General features: G+C 48.4%; 8 protein-coding genes across 8 annotated transcripts; 2 read left to right on the top strand and 6 right to left on the bottom strand.

Moving 5' to 3' along the window:
* Window positions 1-35: 35 nt before the first annotated feature.
* Window positions 36-287, bottom strand: PGRI_016350 (uncharacterized protein; the record flags this gene model as incomplete). The annotated part of the gene is made up of 1 exon (XM_040789348.1): window positions 36-287. The coding sequence occupies one exon, from the start codon at window positions 285-287 to the stop codon at window positions 36-38; it is 252 nt and encodes an 83-aa protein (XP_040646301.1).
* An 878-nt stretch (window positions 288-1,165) lies between these two features.
* Window positions 1,166-2,637, bottom strand: PGRI_016340 (uncharacterized protein; the record flags this gene model as incomplete). The annotated part of the gene is made up of 3 exons (XM_040789347.1): window positions 1,166-1,335; window positions 1,396-2,271; window positions 2,325-2,637. 3 exons carry the CDS (start codon window positions 2,635-2,637, stop codon window positions 1,166-1,168), a joined length of 1,359 nt encoding a protein of 452 aa, XP_040646300.1.
* A 491-nt stretch (window positions 2,638-3,128) lies between these two features.
* PGRI_016330 (DUF92 domain-containing protein) lies at window positions 3,129-4,382 on the bottom strand (the record flags this gene model as incomplete). The annotated part of the gene is made up of 4 exons (XM_040789346.1): window positions 3,129-3,395; window positions 3,456-3,816; window positions 3,885-4,099; window positions 4,197-4,382. 4 exons carry the CDS (start codon window positions 4,380-4,382, stop codon window positions 3,129-3,131), a joined length of 1,029 nt encoding a protein of 342 aa, XP_040646299.1.
* A 562-nt stretch (window positions 4,383-4,944) lies between these two features.
* xlnR (putative C6 transcription factor) lies at window positions 4,945-7,846 on the bottom strand (the record flags this gene model as incomplete). Its single annotated transcript, XM_040789345.1, has 3 exons — window positions 4,945-5,088; window positions 5,142-7,432; window positions 7,498-7,846. The coding sequence occupies 3 exons, from the start codon at window positions 7,844-7,846 to the stop codon at window positions 4,945-4,947; spliced, it is 2,784 nt and encodes a 927-aa protein (XP_040646298.1).
* A 1,213-nt stretch (window positions 7,847-9,059) lies between these two features.
* PGRI_016310 (DNA-directed RNA polymerase) lies at window positions 9,060-14,812 on the bottom strand (the record flags this gene model as incomplete). Its single annotated transcript, XM_040789344.1, has 5 exons — window positions 9,060-12,398; window positions 12,454-13,025; window positions 13,740-13,935; window positions 13,996-14,258; window positions 14,326-14,812. 5 exons carry the CDS (start codon window positions 14,810-14,812, stop codon window positions 9,060-9,062), a joined length of 4,857 nt encoding a protein of 1,618 aa, XP_040646297.1.
* Window positions 14,813-16,223: 1,411 nt separating this feature from the next.
* Window positions 16,224-16,727, top strand: PGRI_016300 (uncharacterized protein; the record flags this gene model as incomplete). Its single annotated transcript, XM_040789343.1, has 1 exon — window positions 16,224-16,727. The coding sequence occupies one exon, from the start codon at window positions 16,224-16,226 to the stop codon at window positions 16,725-16,727; it is 504 nt and encodes a 167-aa protein (XP_040646296.1).
* Window positions 16,728-17,575: 848 nt separating this feature from the next.
* PGRI_016290 (uncharacterized protein) lies at window positions 17,576-18,062 on the bottom strand (the record flags this gene model as incomplete). The annotated part of the gene is made up of 3 exons (XM_040789342.1): window positions 17,576-17,634; window positions 17,687-17,772; window positions 17,833-18,062. The coding sequence occupies 3 exons, from the start codon at window positions 18,060-18,062 to the stop codon at window positions 17,576-17,578; spliced, it is 375 nt and encodes a 124-aa protein (XP_040646295.1).
* A 1,172-nt stretch (window positions 18,063-19,234) lies between these two features.
* Window positions 19,235-19,843, top strand: PGRI_016280 (uncharacterized protein; the record flags this gene model as incomplete). The annotated part of the gene is made up of 1 exon (XM_040789341.1): window positions 19,235-19,843. One exon carries the CDS (start codon window positions 19,235-19,237, stop codon window positions 19,841-19,843), a length of 609 nt encoding a protein of 202 aa, XP_040646294.1.
* Window positions 19,844-20,237: the final 394 nt, after the last annotated feature.

Genomic DNA, 20,237 nt, shown 5'->3' with positions numbered 1-20,237 from the left:
CAGTAGAAGGGAATATTACCCAACAGAAGTATCCACTAAGACTGTCTGTGTCCAATTCCTTGCTCCATCTCCCCCGGTGTTTTGACATATGCCGGGGCCGGTTGTTGGACTGGGGTGTACGGCACCCATTGCTGTATAGGAGGTGGCTGGAAAGACTTGTCGAGTTCCTTTTCTTTCTTTTTGCGGTCTAGACGCATTTTGACGAGGAGGAAAATAACAACAGCAATGACAATGAGGACAATAATCGGGATGAGGATCGCTTTGAGCAAGAGCTTTACAAGACCCATGATGAGAAGAAGTATATGAATAGGCGGCAGAGATAGGTATCACACACGGATGTGATTATAATGTAGAAAGTTACTGGGGGGAAAAGGATACAGCTTGGATGGGCGAATTGTGGGACTTTTATACCCCGATATGCTCGATGCCTTGCCTCTGTGTGACTAGGTCATGTCGTATCAGAGAGATGTTGGGGAAAAATATGCATGAAAATAGGGCATAGCGTAGCGCTAAATGATGATATTTGGTTGGTGAGAAGTCTCAGGGTGTACTAAATTTGATAGGAAACACAAGGTCAGCGACTTCCTATAAACTTTATTACCCTCAGGGGTTGCAACTGTGATTGCTTGTGCATGACTGGGTCTTTGGTATTTCTTCGTAACGCCGGCCTTATTATGCAGGTCTATAAATGGAATATATTAGTTAGGGTGTATGTTGTGCGACTTTGAACAGCACTGTGTAAGCAACGGTTATTTGAGTCTGTATACTATATGGAAAGCAATAGATAGTCTGAAAACAATATAATAATCTCGAAAAAGATACGTACGCAATGTGGTGTGGTGACATGAATTAGCAAGATAGTATCTTATCTATATGCTCTTACGGCGAAGAAAGATTTCATCTGATCATTGTTAACAAATTGCAGAGTGAGTTACATTGACATGAAAGTAGGTAGCCAAGTAGACCTAGCTAAAGAAATTGAAATCACAGAAGTAGAGTTGATATCGAATTTTTCCCAACATAACCAAGTCCTGGAGGGTACCCTGAGGTACGTAGGGCTTGCAAGTCACCACAAATGTTCGTTCCGAAGGAAATCCAGGCCCCCGGGATCCAGGTAGGACCCCAAATCCATGATGAGAAACAAACAATACCGTAGTCTGTAGTCTTAAAAGGAGACTTGCTCAATGGTATCGCGACGCAGGACCTCGGCGTCTTCCCGCAACAAAAATCCAGCATCAATCTGTCGATCAATGGCTTCTCCCGCCCGACGTCGATAATTCCCCACCTTTTTGTAGATCGCCCACAGTTCGACATCTTTGAAAGGGGCCTCAGTGCCTTTCAATGAACAGGTTAAATGGATGAAAGGAATTAATCTTGTGCACGTGAGCAACTTACCATTTTGCCAATTCGGGTGTGGCTGAGGGGCAACATGGATGATTTTGGCAGTAGGCACGTCTGTATGAACAGTTCTGACACCAGCAAGCGCATTTCCGTACTCGTCTCGCTCGACATCCCCATATTTGTTAATATCAATAGTGGTACCTCGTGGGGGAGCAGCACCGGTTGTAAGCCATTTGTCCATAGCATCGAAGAGAGCATGATAAACGAAAGAATTGGCGAAAGTGGTCCACTGGGCACCTTCTAAATCAAGAGTCGACAAACGTTTCTTATCGGCCATGGAGAGGTATCGGGTCTCGCGATGAGACATACCAGCAACTTCGTAAAGCCGGAATGACTTGCTATCAGTACGGCGATGGGGAGTCATTGCACCTCCCATCATCCCGTGGAGCTTTTTGCTGTAAATGAGTTCAAATTCACCGAAAATCTCCATGATCTTTGCATCGCGCAAGTCTGGAAGTGCATCGCCACCGTCGCATTGGCAGGGCATGAATCCCTCAAATGGGGCGTATCCATCAGGAAGTCGGAAGTGAGCAGACTCGACGATGAACTTTCTGATCAAGTCTGCAGTCTGGGAAAGACCAGTTAGAATGACACGATCAGCCCTGATGCCCAGCTGACCCGATCGCGAAGCGTGTGATGCAGCAACAAGGATCTCCGGGGACTGCACGGTTGCGGCCCACCATCTTTGCTTGAAGATCATGTAGTCATTCCAAAGGTCATCTGCGTTGGGGGAGGTGGGGATTTTGCTGGAGAACTCCTGCAAGGTCTGACAGGGGATGAAGTGTATCGCTTTGTAGCGTTCGGGATTGGCATCTTTGATCTGGTCAATTGCCGCAGGAGCCTGCGAGTCAACTTCCAGCCAGGCATGTCCTTCCAACTATTAGCGCATGCGACACGTTAAACTAGATTGAATAACAACTCACCATTTCGCATCAGCCACCGATTAATAAGACGCCACATGCTTGTTCCACCCCATAGGTGAGATGGTTCCATGATGACAAGACCGGAAAAATTGTCAGGATTCGCAGGGGAACGAAGAAGCAGACGCGTGCCGAACGAGTGAGCAACGGCAACGCCGGTCATTAGAAATTCCCTGGAGACATAGTCATAGACAGGAAGCAAGTCGCTGTGATGGAGGTCATGTATCACAGGTTTGGATGTTTCGGTTTCGGGGAGGAAAGAGACACTTGGGCGCGTGACTCGAACGTGCATTCCGTGTTCTTCTTCGGTTGCCATCTTGACTGATGCGCTCTGTTCGTCCAAATTATGCTAAGATTCTTGTTTGTCAGTTTTTCGAGTCCGAGATGGAGCCCAGGGACACCAGGGCGTGTAATACGTAGAAGCGACTCACGAACTAGGGCCAACGATGACACGTGATGAATTGTGTACGGTTGGGTCAACGTCGCGTTGCCTCGATCTTACTAGGTCGGGGCTGAGGAGCGAAGAAAATACGAAAGAAGAAGAGTGGAGAGAGGAGTGGGAGAGAAACAAAAACAAATAGTGAAATAGTCGAAGAGGGAAGGAAGGTGGGTGGGTGATGGGTTGGAAGCAGCTGCGACAAACAAAAAGCAAGACCGTGCCTCTCTCAAAGCAGAGACATTCAGAAGACCAAAAGAGATAATCACATACAATCCTTACAATTTCGTTCTAGACCAAGCTGGGAAATAAATATAAAGTAGATAAACCGTGTTCGAGACCTAGATTAGTTTGATACTGTACTAGAGAATCTACACCAGCAACTCAGAAATATCCAACCCCCAGAACCACTGTGCAATGCCCATGGCCCCGACACTCATAGTAGCAGCCATGAGAAGATTGACGCCATTGTTGTCTAGCCAGTCATGACCAGTTTCAAGGCGACGACTTTCCTGGCTTTCCTCGACGACTCTTGTCACCTGGGTACCATGTTGTGCAGCGTTATGTATGCTACCGGTGGTTTTGGCAGTGCTATCAGCGGTAACAACCGGCTTGCCGGTAGATGGGTGAATGAGAACCTAGAAACCCAGATTAGAGCTCTATACACAGTGGTCAAGTGCACATAATCATGAACTCACCTTCCTACCACCACTCCCCTCTACAACCTTTCCACTCCTCTTATCGACAACGCTGGCCTGCAAAATCCCACCAAGAACACTGTCAAGGACACTACCCAATGCGCCCCAAAGAGTCATAGCTATGGTCCACAGAGCCCGATCCTTCAATCCGGCACTAGCACAGAAGGGAAGAACGGCAGCAGATGTCGCGGAAACAATGAACGATCCCAGAAGACCAGCTCCAAGACCTGTCGCGGTTACACCACCATTTGTACCTGGAGGGACTACACGGAGATTCAATGAGGTTATCAGGCGGGGTTTGGATTTCGAGAGAATGCCGAGCTCGGAGGAGAAGGTGTCTGCAGCGACAGCAGCGTAGTTTCTATGCAGAATCTATTAGTTATATGCTCTGAAACACTTAGTGCTTGGACGTAAAGTCCAGTGACGTACGCTACAATCCCAACCACCAAGATATCAGCGGCATTCTGACCGAGTGAGAAACACGATTCGGTGCCGGTTGTTTTGCGCAGGATAATCGCATGAGCGATCGATAGTATGGTAGCGACAACGGAATTTGCCAGAACTTGGATATGATTCCGGGGACCTTCGCCACCTTCCGCACCGGTTGCGGAGAGTGTCAAATGCGACTTTATCTCATGTTTTACCTGTCACCGCGGTCTTGTAAGCTGCGTCCATAACATAGATGTGGGCTGAAGAGTGGATAGCATGCAGCTTAGCTCAACATATGGGTATCTTCATTACCTTCGTGACCTTAGTTCCACCAAAATAGAATACCGCAAGGAGCGCGACCGGTGCCGACCATGGGTGGAGAGCGTGAGCGGAGGCTGAACATGCCGCAGCGACGAGGCCGAGCGGAGTAAGGGATTTGCGGGACCAAGCTCGATAGACAAGTCCGGTGACGAGAGGTATTCCTATATATGGTTTCATTTTGTCGGGTTTGCGATATCGAGTAGCGTCATTTGCTGGGATAGATGGTGGTTGAGGTTGAAGTGGTGGAACTCAAAGCACAAGCGGAGCTTGGGTGGAGCTCAAAATAAGCATCATCACATGATACGAGTGTACATCTTTATACAACCAAGAATAGAGAATCCTACAGGAGACAAAAATTACAAGTTTGCATGACTCAATATTAAGGGCATTGATATATCGGGGTTGATGGAACTATCCAGCGACCTCTTCCTGATGTCTTCCTAAAGAGATAGGTCGCTTATAGGAAAGGGTGTATAAAGAAAGGGAAACCGGTCTACGAGGAGGATATTCCCAAAAACAATCGAAAGCAATATTTAAGTAGGTATGGTATGTGCCGAGTCAATATATAGACACCAAAAGTGCGCCTTTTTGCTCCTCAGGGTATGTCCAAAATCCGGGAAGTATAGTATACAGGGCGCAAATCGAATCAAAATCAAAGAAAAAAAGAAAACGGTGATAAGTCAAAATCAAGACGACGAGTAACAGCCGCAAGAAGCTCAGCATATATTCGGCAGTCCTGTTAAAGAGCGAGGCCACTGCCGTCCCCGCTCCAGCGGTAAAGGGCCAGTACCTCACGCCTACGAGACTGCTGCTCGCCGAAGTCTTCTGGGACACGGCCGCGGACTTGAGCCAGGGCCGAGCGCATCACTTTTCGGAACGTTCGCTGCATGATATTAGCTTCTGTAAATATAAGGCTTGGTTACGGGTAGTTCTTACCTGATATTCAGTGTTCAAAGTCACAACGCAAGCCTCATGCGCTCGCACGATGGTTTCACAGGCACGCACAACACTGGGACTGGCGTCTCCTTGCAATTTATCCGCAGTCAAGAGCAGCAAGAAGCTACCCTGCAAAAGATATATCCCAAAGAAGAAGGGCATGAAGCTTAGATCGGGGTCGTATTCCAAAATGTCCGAGGCTGCCTCAGCAGAGCTGACTGCATGGCCCATAGCAGTGATAAATGACTCGGAAGAGATCCAGAGATCGTTATCGTCGAGTAGGTTGATTGGGTCCCACTTTCCAGCCAGCAGAATGTGGAGTACATGCATAATATGGGTGCCATAGGCAACAACCATCCTCGTATGAACAATGGACTCGCTCACATGCGAGCCTACCGTACTACTAGACCGTCCAGACGGGCTGACGTGGTTGACGTTGGAACCTTCCATGGCCGTGTCAGTCTCCCCGGCTCCGAGGCCAATAGAGCTGGTATATCGAGCCTCAAATTCCTTCAGGCTCTGGGCGTAGACATCGAGCTGCCGGGTGATTTCAATAGCCTGAGTTTCCCACTCCCCGCTGTTACGGAAATGGAGGCCGAACCGCGGGTGATTGCGCGCATGTTGCAGATCCACAATCTCACCCAGAATAGCCATCAGGGGCAAGAAGTATCCAAACATGCTATGGCCAGTGCATTCAGAAGCTGGGCCAGCACGGCGGTAGTTAACGGATGAAAAGTCGCCGGCCTGCCAGATATCATCGTTCATCGGCTGTAATAATCCCTCACACTCTTTATCCAGCAATGTCAGCGGCCGGTTGTAACAAAGCGCCAGATGACGATCTGTCGCATATAATAGCCACCAGATCCGCCGGCGCTCTTCGCGTTCTTCTTCTGTGAGATTGATTGCAGAGTTGCCTGGGCCGTGGCCCAGTAAAGAAGACGGTTGCCTCTTGTTGCCGTTCACATCAATGTCCCCCTCACCCTCCATTTCACCGTCTTGACGGGTTGTCGCATTAGGCGGCAGTTCACGACCAAGCTTCAGCTCTCGTGCAAGAGACCAGGCAGCTGTCCACCATCGCATACTTGCAGCCTTATATTCGCTTGCGGAGACGACAGTCGCCAGGTGGACATAGGTAGCGACATCGTCCACTGCGCCAGTGGCACTACTCTGAGCACCCAATTGATCCATGGAGACACCAAAACCACCGAGAGCCACCCCATTAATTACCATATTAGCTGGATAATTGGGAGACGCTTCTCCGGTGGCAGGACCATGGATAAGTGGCCGGAGTAAGCCAATCGTCAACTCCAGAAGCTTTTGGCAGACTCGACCCCGAGCTGACGGTGGTGATGTCAAGAATGCAGCCTCGCTTGTTTGAGCTGCTACCCATAACATGCTAGCAAGAAGGCCAGGGGTGCACGATCGGGGCTTTGTGGGGTGTAGGAACGATTGTTTGCGGAAGACATAGCCTACCACATAGGGTGATGAGGGAGAAAGATGCGAGGAGGATGAGCTGGTGAAATAGACGTCGAGGAGATCGCAGGCGAGAGATTGAGGGATTATAGACATAATGTGCGGGAGAACTGGTTGCAAGACCGGGTATCTCAGCGAGCTGGAGAAAGGGGGCATGCTAAATGAAGGGAAGTTTGCTGGTGATGGGGAAGGAAGTGGCAGCCAGCTAGGTGACTGGGCTGGTGGGGAGAATCCCATAAAAGAAGCCGATGGGTTCTCTGTCGAGTTTCCAATGCGGAAGTGGTTCATGGAACTTGGATTTGCGTCTTGCCCATTCATTAAAGGGTATGCGCCATCATTATACCCCGAAGAAAACCCTTGAGGATGAAGCATTGGGCCTGGCGACCGAGGGTTCCCATTCGAGTTTTGCATCATCTGTATAGAGCGCATATCCGGCACAGACATCGAGGGCCGGTGGGATTCTTGAAGCGCTGCGTAATTATTGAAAGGCATGCCCGCCATCGTAGAACTCATCTGCTGCTGAGAAGGCGGTTGAACGGGCGCTTGACTTTGGCGCATGGTAGATAAACCAGCCACCTCCGCGTTATGCGACCGAGATTGTGCGCCTTCGGTCAGAGTCCGAGCGGCATCAAAGGCGGGATCGTAATGTTCGTTGGATTCATGCAAAGACTGTCCGTTAGAGGGTTGTCCTTTCGTATGCGTCGTGTTTTCGTTGCCACCCATTTCGCTGTCCGTAAGGCCAGTGGCGGCTATCTCCTTTTTCGACGCCTTCCCACGCTTCTTGCGCTCGCGAGCGTACTCACAACTGAGTCCAAACTCTAGAAACTGTTAGTTTAACCTTTGCACAAAAATAGAGAGGGTCTATTTAAGAGTAAAATCGTACCGACGCAATGCGCGCAGGGGTTTTGTCCATCACACTTGGTTCGCAATTGGTTGCACTGGTCGCAAGCTCGGCTAATTCTCCGACGGACTGGGGTTGCGGAGGAGTTTTTGCGAATCGCGGAGCGCGCCTCGGCAAGGGAATCGCGCAATTCTGGATCCTTTAGACCTGAATTGGAACGATTTTGTTCGCTGTAGATGAGATGTTGGGAATGCGACGTCTTGGAGTCGAGAGAGTTAGGATCCGTCGGGATGTTGGCAGCACTGGCTTCACGTGCTAACTGGAGCTGTTCCAGCGCATACTGCGACCCCTCAGCAAGCGTGTCCAGCCCCGGGGTTTGGGATTGTGTCATCCGTTTAGCTTGAGATGAAAAAGGAGAGTAAGAATTGGCAGAGGAGAGGGAGGTCATAGACATGCTTCTCCGAGGAGGCGGAAACAGGGCTATGGCGACATAGAGGGACAAGTCAAGAGGACATAGACTTTCTAGTCTATCAGAAACAAAAAGATTGAGTGAAACCCTTGGGGAAGTAGTATATATGACCAAGGAGTCACAGTGGCATTGCCGAAAGACGAAGAACCGGGAGGCGACTTTTTTTTTTTCTCCCCTCGGCGCAACCGACCTGAAGCTTAGTTTTCGGTTTAGCTGGTCAAAGCCAAATCAGAGTCAAAAATATCAGACAAAATGAAGATGAAGATCAGAAATATGAAGATCAGAAGATCAGATGATTAGAAGATCTGGGGAAGTCATGTAAAGGCGGGGGGAAAAACCGGCACGTGGTCGGAGAGAGAATGGTGTGTTTCTCCAAGAAATCCAAGGCTCTAAGACAACACCAATACACTTCCAAGGTTGGCTAGGCCTTTAACCCGTTTCTATAAACCCCTTGTTTCAGGTTGCACTGCAGAGTTAATTTTTTTTACGTTCGCTTATGTGCACATATACTACACCCCTATTTTACGGAAATGAACGGAAACATGTGGCGAGGCTAAGAATTTCGGACTGAACTCGTCTGGCCACGGTCATATACCCCGGTCTTGGCCCGCGGGGAGAGGACAAAGCACATTAAGGTACAGGGATCTATGTAATATTTATGCAGATCCGGCCATTGACAAGTGCCGGTTCTATGGGGGTCTACATACATAGTACAGGCTAATGCTAAATGTACGAACTTGACTATTCCTCTAATGGATTTAAGGGCTCGGCAAATATATGTTCACTCGTTCTACAGAGAGCTTGACAATCTTAAAACGGCTAGATCCGCATTGCTAAGTTCTATCTCTCATGTCAGCTTTTGTATTTTGCCTAAATTCAGAGACCTCTCCGGGTATTTGGGTTAATATTGAGAGTATATAGAGTTATATAAGATGGTTCTAGAAGTTTGATATCATATTCATACAGGTAATATATACTGTTTCCTCCGTGTAATGTACAAAAAAATGAAGCCCAACAGAGAATCAGGCACAAAATTTACAGGGAAATTAAAAGCTAAATAAATCAAGTCACTCTTAGTGCTTGGACATGGCTAAAAGTGAAATGCATAAACGCCAGAATGCGAATGTTTCCAGAATCATGAGAAGAAGTATTCACTCTCACGAATTCGGGTCAGGTCCCAGTCACCCTTTTTAGGGACTGGGCGGAAGTTCAGAGGCATCCATAACCATGTGGTCAAGGCGCGCTTCTGCTTTTCCTTTGGCTCCGAGCCTTGGGACTCTTGGGACTCAATTTGTGTCTGATCGGAAGATTCACCATGAACATCATCTGGTACTTCGGTGGTTATCTCGCGGGGACTCTGCCTCGCCTCAAACATCTCGAGGTCGCCGACCAGGGACTCAATGGCCGGATCGGTGGTATCGATTGTACCTCCCACCCGTTCCAGATCCGGCACAACATCTGGAATGTGACCGATTGGGTTCGTACCCATTGTTTTGAAGGTAGTCAGGTCGGTGTCTGTACCGCCTAACTTTTCGAAGATACTGCAAGGGGTCACCATAGCACGGCCCTCGGCCTGATCCTCCGGATCGTCCGAGTTGAGTAGAGTTTGCCGTCGGTTTTCGTTGATCAACTCTTGGAGTTTGGTGATCCTAGTGGTTTTGCGGTGCGCGAAGATCGCCCGGCCAAGGCGGGTGGTGCGGGGCAATCTGGCTAGGAATAAATTCTTGCTATATCGCACTTTGAATTCTGCACCGAGGCGCCCGACAACATCATCAGAATGCATGCGAACGAAGGCATCTCGAAGGATGAGGTTCATCTGGTCGACATCGGCAGCATGAGTCCAGAAAGAATCGTGGACAGCGGAAAAGGTCAAGCCCGCTTCATGGCATGCATTGGCGGACATGATCATGTGTGTGGCATCAAGAGAGTGGATGAAGTTAGGCGGGAAGGCCTGAAGCTGCTTGCGCTTTGTAACGACATCGTCGGAGCCGGGTTCAACAAGACTGATGTCTTGTAAACTAGTCTCAACACGCCGCGTCTTGCGAGTTCGATATGGCTGGACCACTGGGAGACCCAATGGGGTCGTCCAAATCACAGTCGACCTGAAGGATTTCTCTGGATCAGTGGACGTCGGGAAATCCTGCCGGCGTTCATCCTTGGGTACTAATGCTGCTTGCGTGAGCTCCTCAATTTGCTCCGGTGTCACAGACTGTGTAATGCGTTGGGCACAATCGCCAAGCCAATACTGGATCTCATGGGCTCCGTTGAACATGGATCCGAGAGCACCGAAGATCTTTGTTGCGATGTAGAAAGCCGCGGCGTTCCTCTCTGTATTATCGAGGTCAGGGAGGTAGTCGATAAGCTGCCTTTTGACCTGTCTTGTCGCGCCCAAAAAGGTCACTCCGTAGACATTAGTCATGACCGTCTGCTTCACAATCTTTCTGGTGACTCTGCCTTCGAGACGCTGGGCCAAATTGTCACCATTGGCTGCGTCCTGTGCGATGGCTTCTTTCACAAATTCGCACACACCGGTATAGACGTCTGAAGGGCGATCGGATGGTTCAAGATTGACCTGCTGGGCGCCGACACTGTCACCACCCAGAGCGGCATAGTGTTGAAGTCCATTGCAAGAGCCATCTTGGTGAATTGGAAGATGGGAGATATATTCTGTGGGATCAGGGAGCTGCAAGGCATTCCGGAGTTCGCAGCATGCTGCCAAAAGCTGCCATGGGTCCTCAGCCTGGAGCCACCACCGTCGTCCGTGGAGTCCCGCGTTGGCAGAGTCAAGAACATCATCCAAATTGTCCATTGTGAATTGCTCCCGTTCAGACATGCTAGCCTTATCAAATCCAAACAAGTTTGCAATCTGAATTTTCAGCCAGCGCATACCAGATACCCCAAGTGCCTTTCCCTTGTCGAAAAGAAGCAATCCTCTTGAATTATCAGCCCCCATTTGATTCATGTAAGGAGGGAGTGGGTAAGCCCTCCCACGGAAATCCATGTTGTGGGGAAGATAGAAGACTTCTTTCCGGAAGGCTCTCGCAACCTCAAGCTGGAAGTTCTGGAAGCATCGAACGGAATGATATCCAGAGCGAAGATTTTCGACTTCACGAACCTTTTGGTGCCACTCTTTTTGGGTTTTGTAGTCGGCGTTTGGACTCGGTTGTTCTGGTGCCGTTAGGTCTGGGTTCAAGGGGGCAAGCTTTCCAATAGGCTCCCCACCATTCCAAGCTTCAAGCATCACGTCGAAAACTTGTTCATTGACCTTCCACCCAGTGGAACCGAGAACATCAAGGCCTGTCCGGATCTCTTTCAATCCATCATCTTTCAAGACAGCCTTGAGGTAGGCCGGTTGTAGTGTTTCACCAGGAGTAGTGCGCACTAGGTTGGAGTCGTATATCTTGTACCCGCCAGTTCGTGGGCCCGTCCACGGTTTAGGTTTGCAGACCATAGGAAGGTGACGGGCCAACAGCTCAGGGGGTGGCTCCCTGGCAACAATATCAACAAGCTTGGAGTTCATGTGGATATGACCAGATCTTCTCCCGAAGTGAATCTGATAAGAATGGTCGAAGGCTTGTTGCATAGTGAGGGTTCTCTTCTTGGTGACAGGATCCTCTGCCCAAACCGCGACTTTCCCCACTTCGACTAGCATGCCCATCAAAACAGCACCGATTTTGACCTGTGTCCGACTGCCCCAGATTACAGATTCATCTTCTGCAGTGATCTTCTCAACGAGCGATTGCCATCGAAGTCGGCCTTGCTTGTCTTTGCGGTTTGCGAGTACCTGCTTCAGTGCCTTGAGACGATTCGGATCCATAGCCTTGTTCTTTTTCAGATAGTTGTCGGCAATAAGTTCATCTTGCAACTCTTTTCCGGTTATTGAAGCAAGGGCGGAAAGCTTGATTCCCTTGTCCATTCCCTGCCGGCTGAAAACAGACATCACAGACAAGAGAGTGAGTGCAGCTAACCGGTCGGGATCGAGGGCTCGCAAAAACACACCATATTCACAGCGCTCTTTTTGTTCAACGCTAATGATACGTGTCGCAAGTGCCTCGTCAACGAGGACAAGCTCCTTCTTGATTCTTGCAACAAGGTCCGCGTGCCATTGGCTCATGATTCCGCTGAGCTTTTTCTCATTCGAAGCGGCGTTAAAACCGGATTTTTGTCTCTCCGCATTATCTGACCGCCAACGCCAGAGGGCCGAATCAAGACTATCGGTTTCGAGTCGCGTTTGCCTCAACTCCGATAACAATTGCTTTCCTTCTTCTTCGGTGCCTGCAAAATTTTCGGGCAAGCGTACATCACCATTACCGGAAAAGAGGGACAGCGACTGTTTCAGAGAAACCAGTCCCAATCCTCTTTGCTCAGCGGCTTGGACCTGGGGTGTATCATCGACAATGGCGGAAGGCAGTTCAGTAGTTTCGGAGAGTTCCATATATTTTGAAACCAAGTCTAACATGTCGGAGGAGCAAATCTAGATTGGGAACATTAGTAAGATTCCGGGGTATAGAGTAGAAGGGTAAGCTCACTTTAGATAGCTCACCAACGTCAGAGTCCTCAAGGACCTCAACGCCAACAAGCTCTTCCTCCAATCCTGCATTTTGGGCAAGTTCCCAGTATCGACGGACAGTTCTATCGCGCTTCGATCCATGAAGCATACGCAGCGCCATTCGGATCATAATCGCGAAACTGATTGCATCCGGTGTCACGCCACCGGCAGGCATATCAACTTCAAACCACTTCTGCAAGGGCAGAACCATATCGTGCTGTCGGTTGATAATCATATATGCCACCATCTGTTTCATGAAACGGTTATGAATAAGGAGATACTCATCCGATCCAGGCGGGTGATAATGGCCAAGGCGACCAATCAAACTAGAGGCTCGCTCGAACTCCCCAATCTTCAATGAGAGCTCTAGATTTGCCTTCATCTCCATTTCATCACCGCCAATGCCATGCCTCCTGCGGAAAACTTTCGATTGCGATTGTGGCGTTGAGTCGAGAATGATTAGGGATGATGTATCGAAGCTCTCGAACGGCATGTGCATGAAGGGGTCGTAAGTATCCGGCGAGTGCCCGTCGATGCTTGAGTGGTCGGCGGCTGTAGCAAGGTGACGTTCTGATTGTGGAGACGGATTGCGCGAGCGATCATGAATCGAACTGGACGATAGATTCAAAAGCGGGTTCCGATTACTCGAATATGAGTGAAAACGTGTTGTTGGCAGATGGAACGATGGCCGGCAGACCTGAGTCCGCCGCAAATGAAGGAAGGCATTTTTTTGACAAGCCACGCGGGATAACATGGTGCATGAAATTGGTGTTCTTGGGTCTTGTAACTCGAGGATTGAAAGCGAATGAATATAATGACTCCAAAAGAAAGACGATATTAAGGGTAACTTTGAAATTATAAGATAGATGCAAACTTCCAACGATGAAAGGCAGAAAAACAGAACGCAAAGATGTTGAGTGAGATCAATGCGATTCCGCTATAAAGGACGGATAATGATCGCGTTGACACGTCCTGCAACCCTCGTCCCAACTGAAAAAACGGGAAAGGAAGAAAAATAAGACAATGGAGAAAGGGAGATTTATCGGACCTATCGCGACAAAACGGAGATGGCAGAAAAACCGAACTGGCACGTGACCTCCATTTCTCTTATCGTGATTGGCAGACAAGTATAAGTGGCAAGAGTTTCGCGTGTCCCTTTCTTAAGATGTGATGCAGGCGTGATTCTTGGATTTGAATGCTTCTGATAATAACTAGAAGAGTGATTTGAATTATTGTACAATTTAACCCCCTATTCCGCTTCATTACCTGCTCGGTTGTTTTTTTGCCTCCGACGATTTTCCTTCATGGCCCAACCAGTCAAGTCGGGGCGGGCGGGATCAATCCTAGGAGCGCTCATTTTATCGAGATATTCTTCCGACTCAATGTTTGACTCTAGGGACGGGAGGTTTTCAGTATCCTTGTGAATCATATAGCTCTCATATGTGTACCAAGAATCCTCGGCCTGGGATCAGTAAATGTTAGCGGGAAAGCGTAATCAAGATCCATCAAAACGAGACCATACCTCAGCATCAACCCAGCCATATGTTTTCCATTTCTCATCTTGCATTTGCTTAAGAAGGTCTAGATTGCCGGCGTTTGCAGCTGCTTCGCTATCTTCAGCGGCCTTGACTTTAATATCAATTGCCCGTGCTTCGCTCTCAGCAGGACGGTCATCGTCATCCTTTTTACGACCTTTCCCTTTTGGCATCTCATCCAAAGCATCTAGGTGGTGAAGCTGAGGGTGGAACTGGACAACCGATGTGACAGGGGAGAGGTGCAAGTTTTCTAAGACCGGGTGTTAGAATTGAATGCTGCCACCAGAAAAGAAATCGATCGAGTAGAATCAACGTACTATCTGTGAAGGTGGCCAGCATGTAAACTGGATCGCCTTCTTCGGAAGGCTTTATCCGACCTCCAAGTGACTGCACTCGCAGCAATGATGCAGAGTCGACAGCCCTCTTATTATCCAGTATCTCCACGTCCCCATTCCCTTCCATCTTGACTCTTGCCCCTGCAGCTGCAGTTCCACTGCCAGCAGTGAAGCCGCCTGCCATACCATAAGCGCCTCCGTCGCGCGCGGAACGGCTCTTATTTACCGCATCACCATAGCGCATTCCTTTGTTAACGTCGTAGTTTTCCCGGGTGCTGATGGGGACTTCAACTTCGATAAGACCGGTGCGCGGTTTGATTCGAAGTTGAATTGGCCGTTGGTTTGCTTGGTCATTGTAAGGACGGTCGTGCTCTCGGTCAACGTATTGGAAGACATAGCGAGAGGCATCCGAGTCAGTGAGGAGGACGTCGTAGGAGGCGACGACAGGGTCGTCATCGGAAAAAGTCATGGCGATAAGGCGAGGAAGTACCTTGGATAAACAATGAGTGACAAAAAAACCAGGGAACTTGCAATGATTGGCCCAAGACGAACAACTTCAACTGATAACTTTTTTTTTATCGAAATTCATCGGCGGGGAGATGGCAGAAAGACAGCTATCATTTCACCGCTATTGCTTACTCACCCACAAAGAGCCGGTTGGTTTAATTTGAGATCCCTCCGGTTCCCCCTTGTGTTCTTCTGTTTTTTTTTCTTGAGGACCATCGAGTTGTGCCGAGAGAGCTACCATGCTATCCTTCCTCTCATCACGAGGCACCCTCCTCTGACGTCGAGGCTCTTCCAGCCTCCGTCATCATCGAGCACGCCAATTCCACCTCGATGCCTTCCTAGCGTGGGAGAGGCACCCCTTGCTCAAATCCTCCTATTTTCTATTCATTGTTGTCAATCCATTCGTCTATCCTCACACCAACCCGCCACCATGACTTGAGGGCATCAGAATCGCTCGCGCCAGCAAACCGTCTGCAGCAGCAGACACCTACGGTTCCTTTTTATTAAGGCAACCAACGACAGCCAAGTCGACGTACCTCCAGACGGGGTAGTCGCAACGAAAGGGGATCAGGGCTAGCCGGATTGCAGCCAACCCCAGGACCTATCGGTCATGATTTAAGCGGTTCCCTAGGATCAGGGCAACCAATAGAGAAGTCGACATAGAAATGCCCCACGATGGGGTAGTCGCAAGGAAAGCGGGACATCAGGGCAGCCTAGAACGGGCGGGCGTATTCGTCCCATCGGAACCCAGCTGGGTCACCATCGAATCGGTCACAAAGACCAACTAACCAGGAAGGGTGATGAGCCCTTCCATAGAAACCAAGACGTCGGCATCTTTTACAATGTCGGTGCAATCATGTAAGACACGCATGATATGAGACAAAATGTGGCCAACGCGATTGCATGCGCCTCACGACAAATCCTACGCGGATCTCATGGCGTGGGTCGGGTGTGCTCGGGGTTGGACGACTGGTGCGATTTCGATTGATGGAAATAGTTAGGATTGAGCAGGATAACACAAATTAGCTAGACTACTCTCAGATCTCTTGGGATTTGCACGTCAATAAAGAGTTGTTTGGCTAAATATTCGATCCTGTAGATGTGTATTTGGCTTGCTAAGACATTGATCCATCGCTCAAAGTCAGGTCTAGTAGACTCCAGGTGACCCTACCTATAACCAGAACCTCATTTAATATGGGAGGATCAGGATCCACCTCCATACAATGAGATGTGGATCGGTCTAAGAAGCCCCGTCCAATTTGAATCTACGGGGTATAAATACCACATCCTGCGTAGATATTATAGTCTTTTAAAGAGTCCTGTGGACGATCTAGCTATTTTGTAATTGTTTATCGATCTTCAACAGTCTCGCCATGTTATTGTCGAACGTTGTGATCGCAGCGTGTTGCCTGTCAACCCCAACACTAGCCTCCATATGGCCATCATCTATCGCAGCACTGCCAGAGGATCTCGCCGAGACACCAACTGCAGTCACAGGCTATGTATCTCAATGGGTGAAATCGTTGAAAAGCACCATCCAAACGCTCTACAACCCAGAAACCTGCAGTTTGATGAGCGGGACCTACGAGAACATGAAATGGTCCTGGCAGTCTGTCAACCCAGAGTGCGACATCAAAGCACAGCGCGACGCGATTTCCCACGCCACCAAGGATTACACGACCAGCGAGGATAACAAAGAGTATTGCAGAGATGGCGATACCAAGTGTCTACGCATGGTTGCTGGTAGTTCTCGGGATGGATGGTTGAAGCTGAAACCGGTCGATGAATTTGATGAAAAGGCATATTGCGGCCCGACCTTGACCTTCGATTCGTATCTTATGGGTGGAAACGATCGCTGTGAACATCATGTTCTCTGATGGACTAGGTACGACCCCCATGAATGGTGATAGTCTTGTTCTCTATTTCTAAATGTCTCAACTCCCGAAACGGGTCTTAGACATTTGTCTATTATCGTTCTGGACAGGAATATCTTGGGTTCCTTCATTTGTGTTTCGTTATATTTGTTCTAGTCTTTTGGACTTAATAGTATCCATGTCTACTTGTACAAAGTAGTCAAACGATATCTGTTGGCATATATGGAAGTGCATATACCCATATCTAGGCAAATGAGGGTTATTGTATTCTTTCCGAGTATACTTAGAGAATGTCCATTACACAAAGCCTTTTGTCGCATCTTTTTGCCTTCGATCTATAAAACTGAGAGACCACCGAAACGACATCATAACGCCGCTTCTGCGGACGACTATTCTTAACCATATTAACGTGTTTACCATCAAAATGTGTGACTTTGACTAGCTCATTCCCTACCGGATAACACAACTGTGGGTACAGTACTCTCGGAACTTTTAACAGAGCGGCTGCTGGGCATCATCGGTTGAAAATCCGATGTATATAAATGCTATGGAGCTAGGCAACATGTTCTGTTGCTGGCAATGATTTAGGCTACACATCACTTCCTCTGTCGGGATTATACTAAGTGGTGGGTTTCCCCAAAGCATAAATACAGTAAACGGGCCAACCAATATTTGATCCAGTTTCATAGATAAGTCGGCACATTGGGCTCAGGCTACGAGCACCAGACTTGTAGTCTAAATCCAGTGCCACGAAACAACTGCAGTCCCACGAAGAACCGCTAGCCTATCAAAGAACAGTAGATATTCATCTGACTGTCTTATTCCTCAGCAGCTCGATATGTTCTTCCGCATCAGACAGCACCGAGGGTAATGGCAGCGTGGCAGGCCAGAATGAAACACATCCAGCCATCTATAACTCATGAGCCGGGTGGACGGCAAGATGTATGTATGTCTCAACACACCTGAGCGGGGTTCCTCAATTGTATCCAGATACTCAGAGCCCTCTGTTTTCATCTTATCCTCGGTAGGTACGTTTTGTCGCGGATACCTGCAGGACCAACTGAGATCAGTGCCCTGCGCAACCACAAATAGGGCATTCATCGCATACCTGTGTCTTCCCCAGCAAAAGTGGGAAATGATGCCCACCACAATAATCGCAAAAAGAACGCTGGCAATAACCACTGACTTATCATGGAGCTCGTGAGAGATGTTTGCCAGCTTACTGTAGCTAGTGCGCATGTCATTAGTCTTGGTGTACGGGCTGTAGCCTACCCAGTCTGTGCGGTACTGGTTCGTAAATTGAACTTCTTCGCGGATCACCCCTGGTATGGGCGCCATTTTAGGCCTCGACCGTGGGTAGACGAGTGCCCAGTGGCAATATGGGTGTACGTGGCTTCGAATTCTCAGGGTCTTTCCCGATGTTCTCAGCGCGTTGACGCGCTGAGTGAGCGGGGGGACAGTTAGACCGTGGCCAACAATTTCGTATGAGATCACGGCGTTGATCGATGGGATGAATCTGATAATATCAAGAATAGGAGCCTCGGTCCAGGTTGCAAGTTGGGATGGGTACAGGATCTTGGTTTGAGAGTTGAGAGAAAAGAGATCAACAGTTGGAAGAGCAAAGGGATATTTTTGGGGTTCATGTCTGAAGAAGGTCCAAGGCTGGACATTGCCTGGTCACTGACAAACAAATCGCTGCAATATGGGAAAGACAGCATTTCCTAGTTCTTGTAACCAAACAAAATCCGGGGAAGAGACAGAAAAATAGATCTGAAGTTGAATTACTAAGGAGCCCAGTAATTGCTCAGGTGGAATTACCTATGTAGGTACAAGCACAAGCTCTGATAGATAAGAGTTCAAAAAGTCCAGCTCAATGTATAGGTAGCTATACTATAGTAGATATTAGCCTAAGGCTCAGAGTGTAATTCAGATATTCTGAACTTGAGAAATGACTAAAAGTTTCCAAATTAGATGGTAATATCATCAGTTGACAGTTACCAGCAAAAACAACTCAATATACAGTACTAGCACCTAGCACATGTGCCCATATTTCAATAGAAGTTACCACTATGCACTTTATAATTTCAGTGTATGTAAATCAAATGTGCGCTATAATAGTGGTAATTATTGTATATCATCGTAACAACCCTTTTAGTGTATAACTTCAGCGGGGCCCGTTCCCTAAAATGGATCTTCTCTACTACTCCGTTGTAACGCTAGCAATGTAGCCGAATGTTAGTCTTATTCTCATTCAGCCCCAAATTTCCAACGTCCAATGGGTGGATAATGTAAAATGAGTCAGACTCTAGCACAATTTACTAGTACCTGCCTAGTCTATACAAGCCTAGCTCGGTCGCCTAGAATTGCCGGATATATTGTAAGCGAAGACTTACAGTAGCTTGGTTTGCTTTGATTTAAAGCCAATGGTTTGCTCCTGCATCTTGGACTTTTAATTCAGACTCGCCCTTCTCCTTCACTTCCCTTAAATTTTTGGAAAACAATCCATCAGTATGCGTACCTCTATCGTTGCCGCTGCATTCCTCGCATCACTCGGCGTTCAAGCCAAGGGTGACAGCTCTAGCACCACTGTTGGAATCTTCTCCCCAGAGTGGGACAACAAGCTCTGGGGTGCTACCAGCTATGCTGCCAGCGTCGCTGGTATCAATGCCAAGGCCACCACATACCATGTCGCCTGTCTAGATGGCGCCGCCAAATCAGACTGCAATATTGCCACCCCGTGGACAATTACCCAAGGTCCAGAGACTGTCAACCTCGCCGCACAATATATCGCCACCAAATCAGGCACAGACGGTTACGATGTTACCATCACCGAGACATATGACTGCTCTTTCAAATCTTGGTCCGAATCTGTCAGCTGCACCATGAGTGTTAGTATGGGTGGAGTTGTACGAGGGGGTACTACCGCCTCTTCATCCACTAGCCAGGCGAGCCCTTCTATGGCAACCAGCAGCTACTGGAGATTGGACGTCACTGGAGCAGTGGACTCATTCACGGCCCCCGCGGCAACCGAGACACCCGGTGTTGCGGCTGCTGGACCTGCCGGTGCATTGATCACAGCTGCTCCTATGGTTGCTGCCGCAATCGCAGCTTTGCTCTGATGTTTTCCATATTGAACCCTTCGACAATGATGAGTGTTCATCCATGCATGATTTTCAGGCTGGATTCTTTTTGTAAGGTACCCTGATATAATAAACTATATGTATTTCATTCCACAAAAACCCACTGATAGACTGCGATATCCAGCATCCCTCATAGGATATGTAGCTATAGCGCATGATATAGATCATAGAGGCCCATCGAATTGATGTATACGGTGGCTATAATATTGGGTAGGGATCCTAGTGGGGTTAGACTTTCCTAATAGATGAAGGAACTAGGGACCTCGGGAGATCCATTCAATGTTGTTGATAGGCTGATGTAATAGACCCATCCTGATAGAGACATATCATATCCATCATATCATCACAGCTTATACTTTGAAAAGTTCGTTTC

Source organism: Penicillium griseofulvum (assembly GCF_001561935.1).
Source record: "Penicillium griseofulvum strain PG3 chromosome Unknown contig_80, whole genome shotgun sequence".
Taxonomy (NCBI): domain Eukaryota; kingdom Fungi; phylum Ascomycota; class Eurotiomycetes; order Eurotiales; family Aspergillaceae; genus Penicillium; species Penicillium griseofulvum.
Note: the sequence above shows the minus strand (reverse complement) of the source record. Positions and strands in the feature narration are given on the sequence as shown.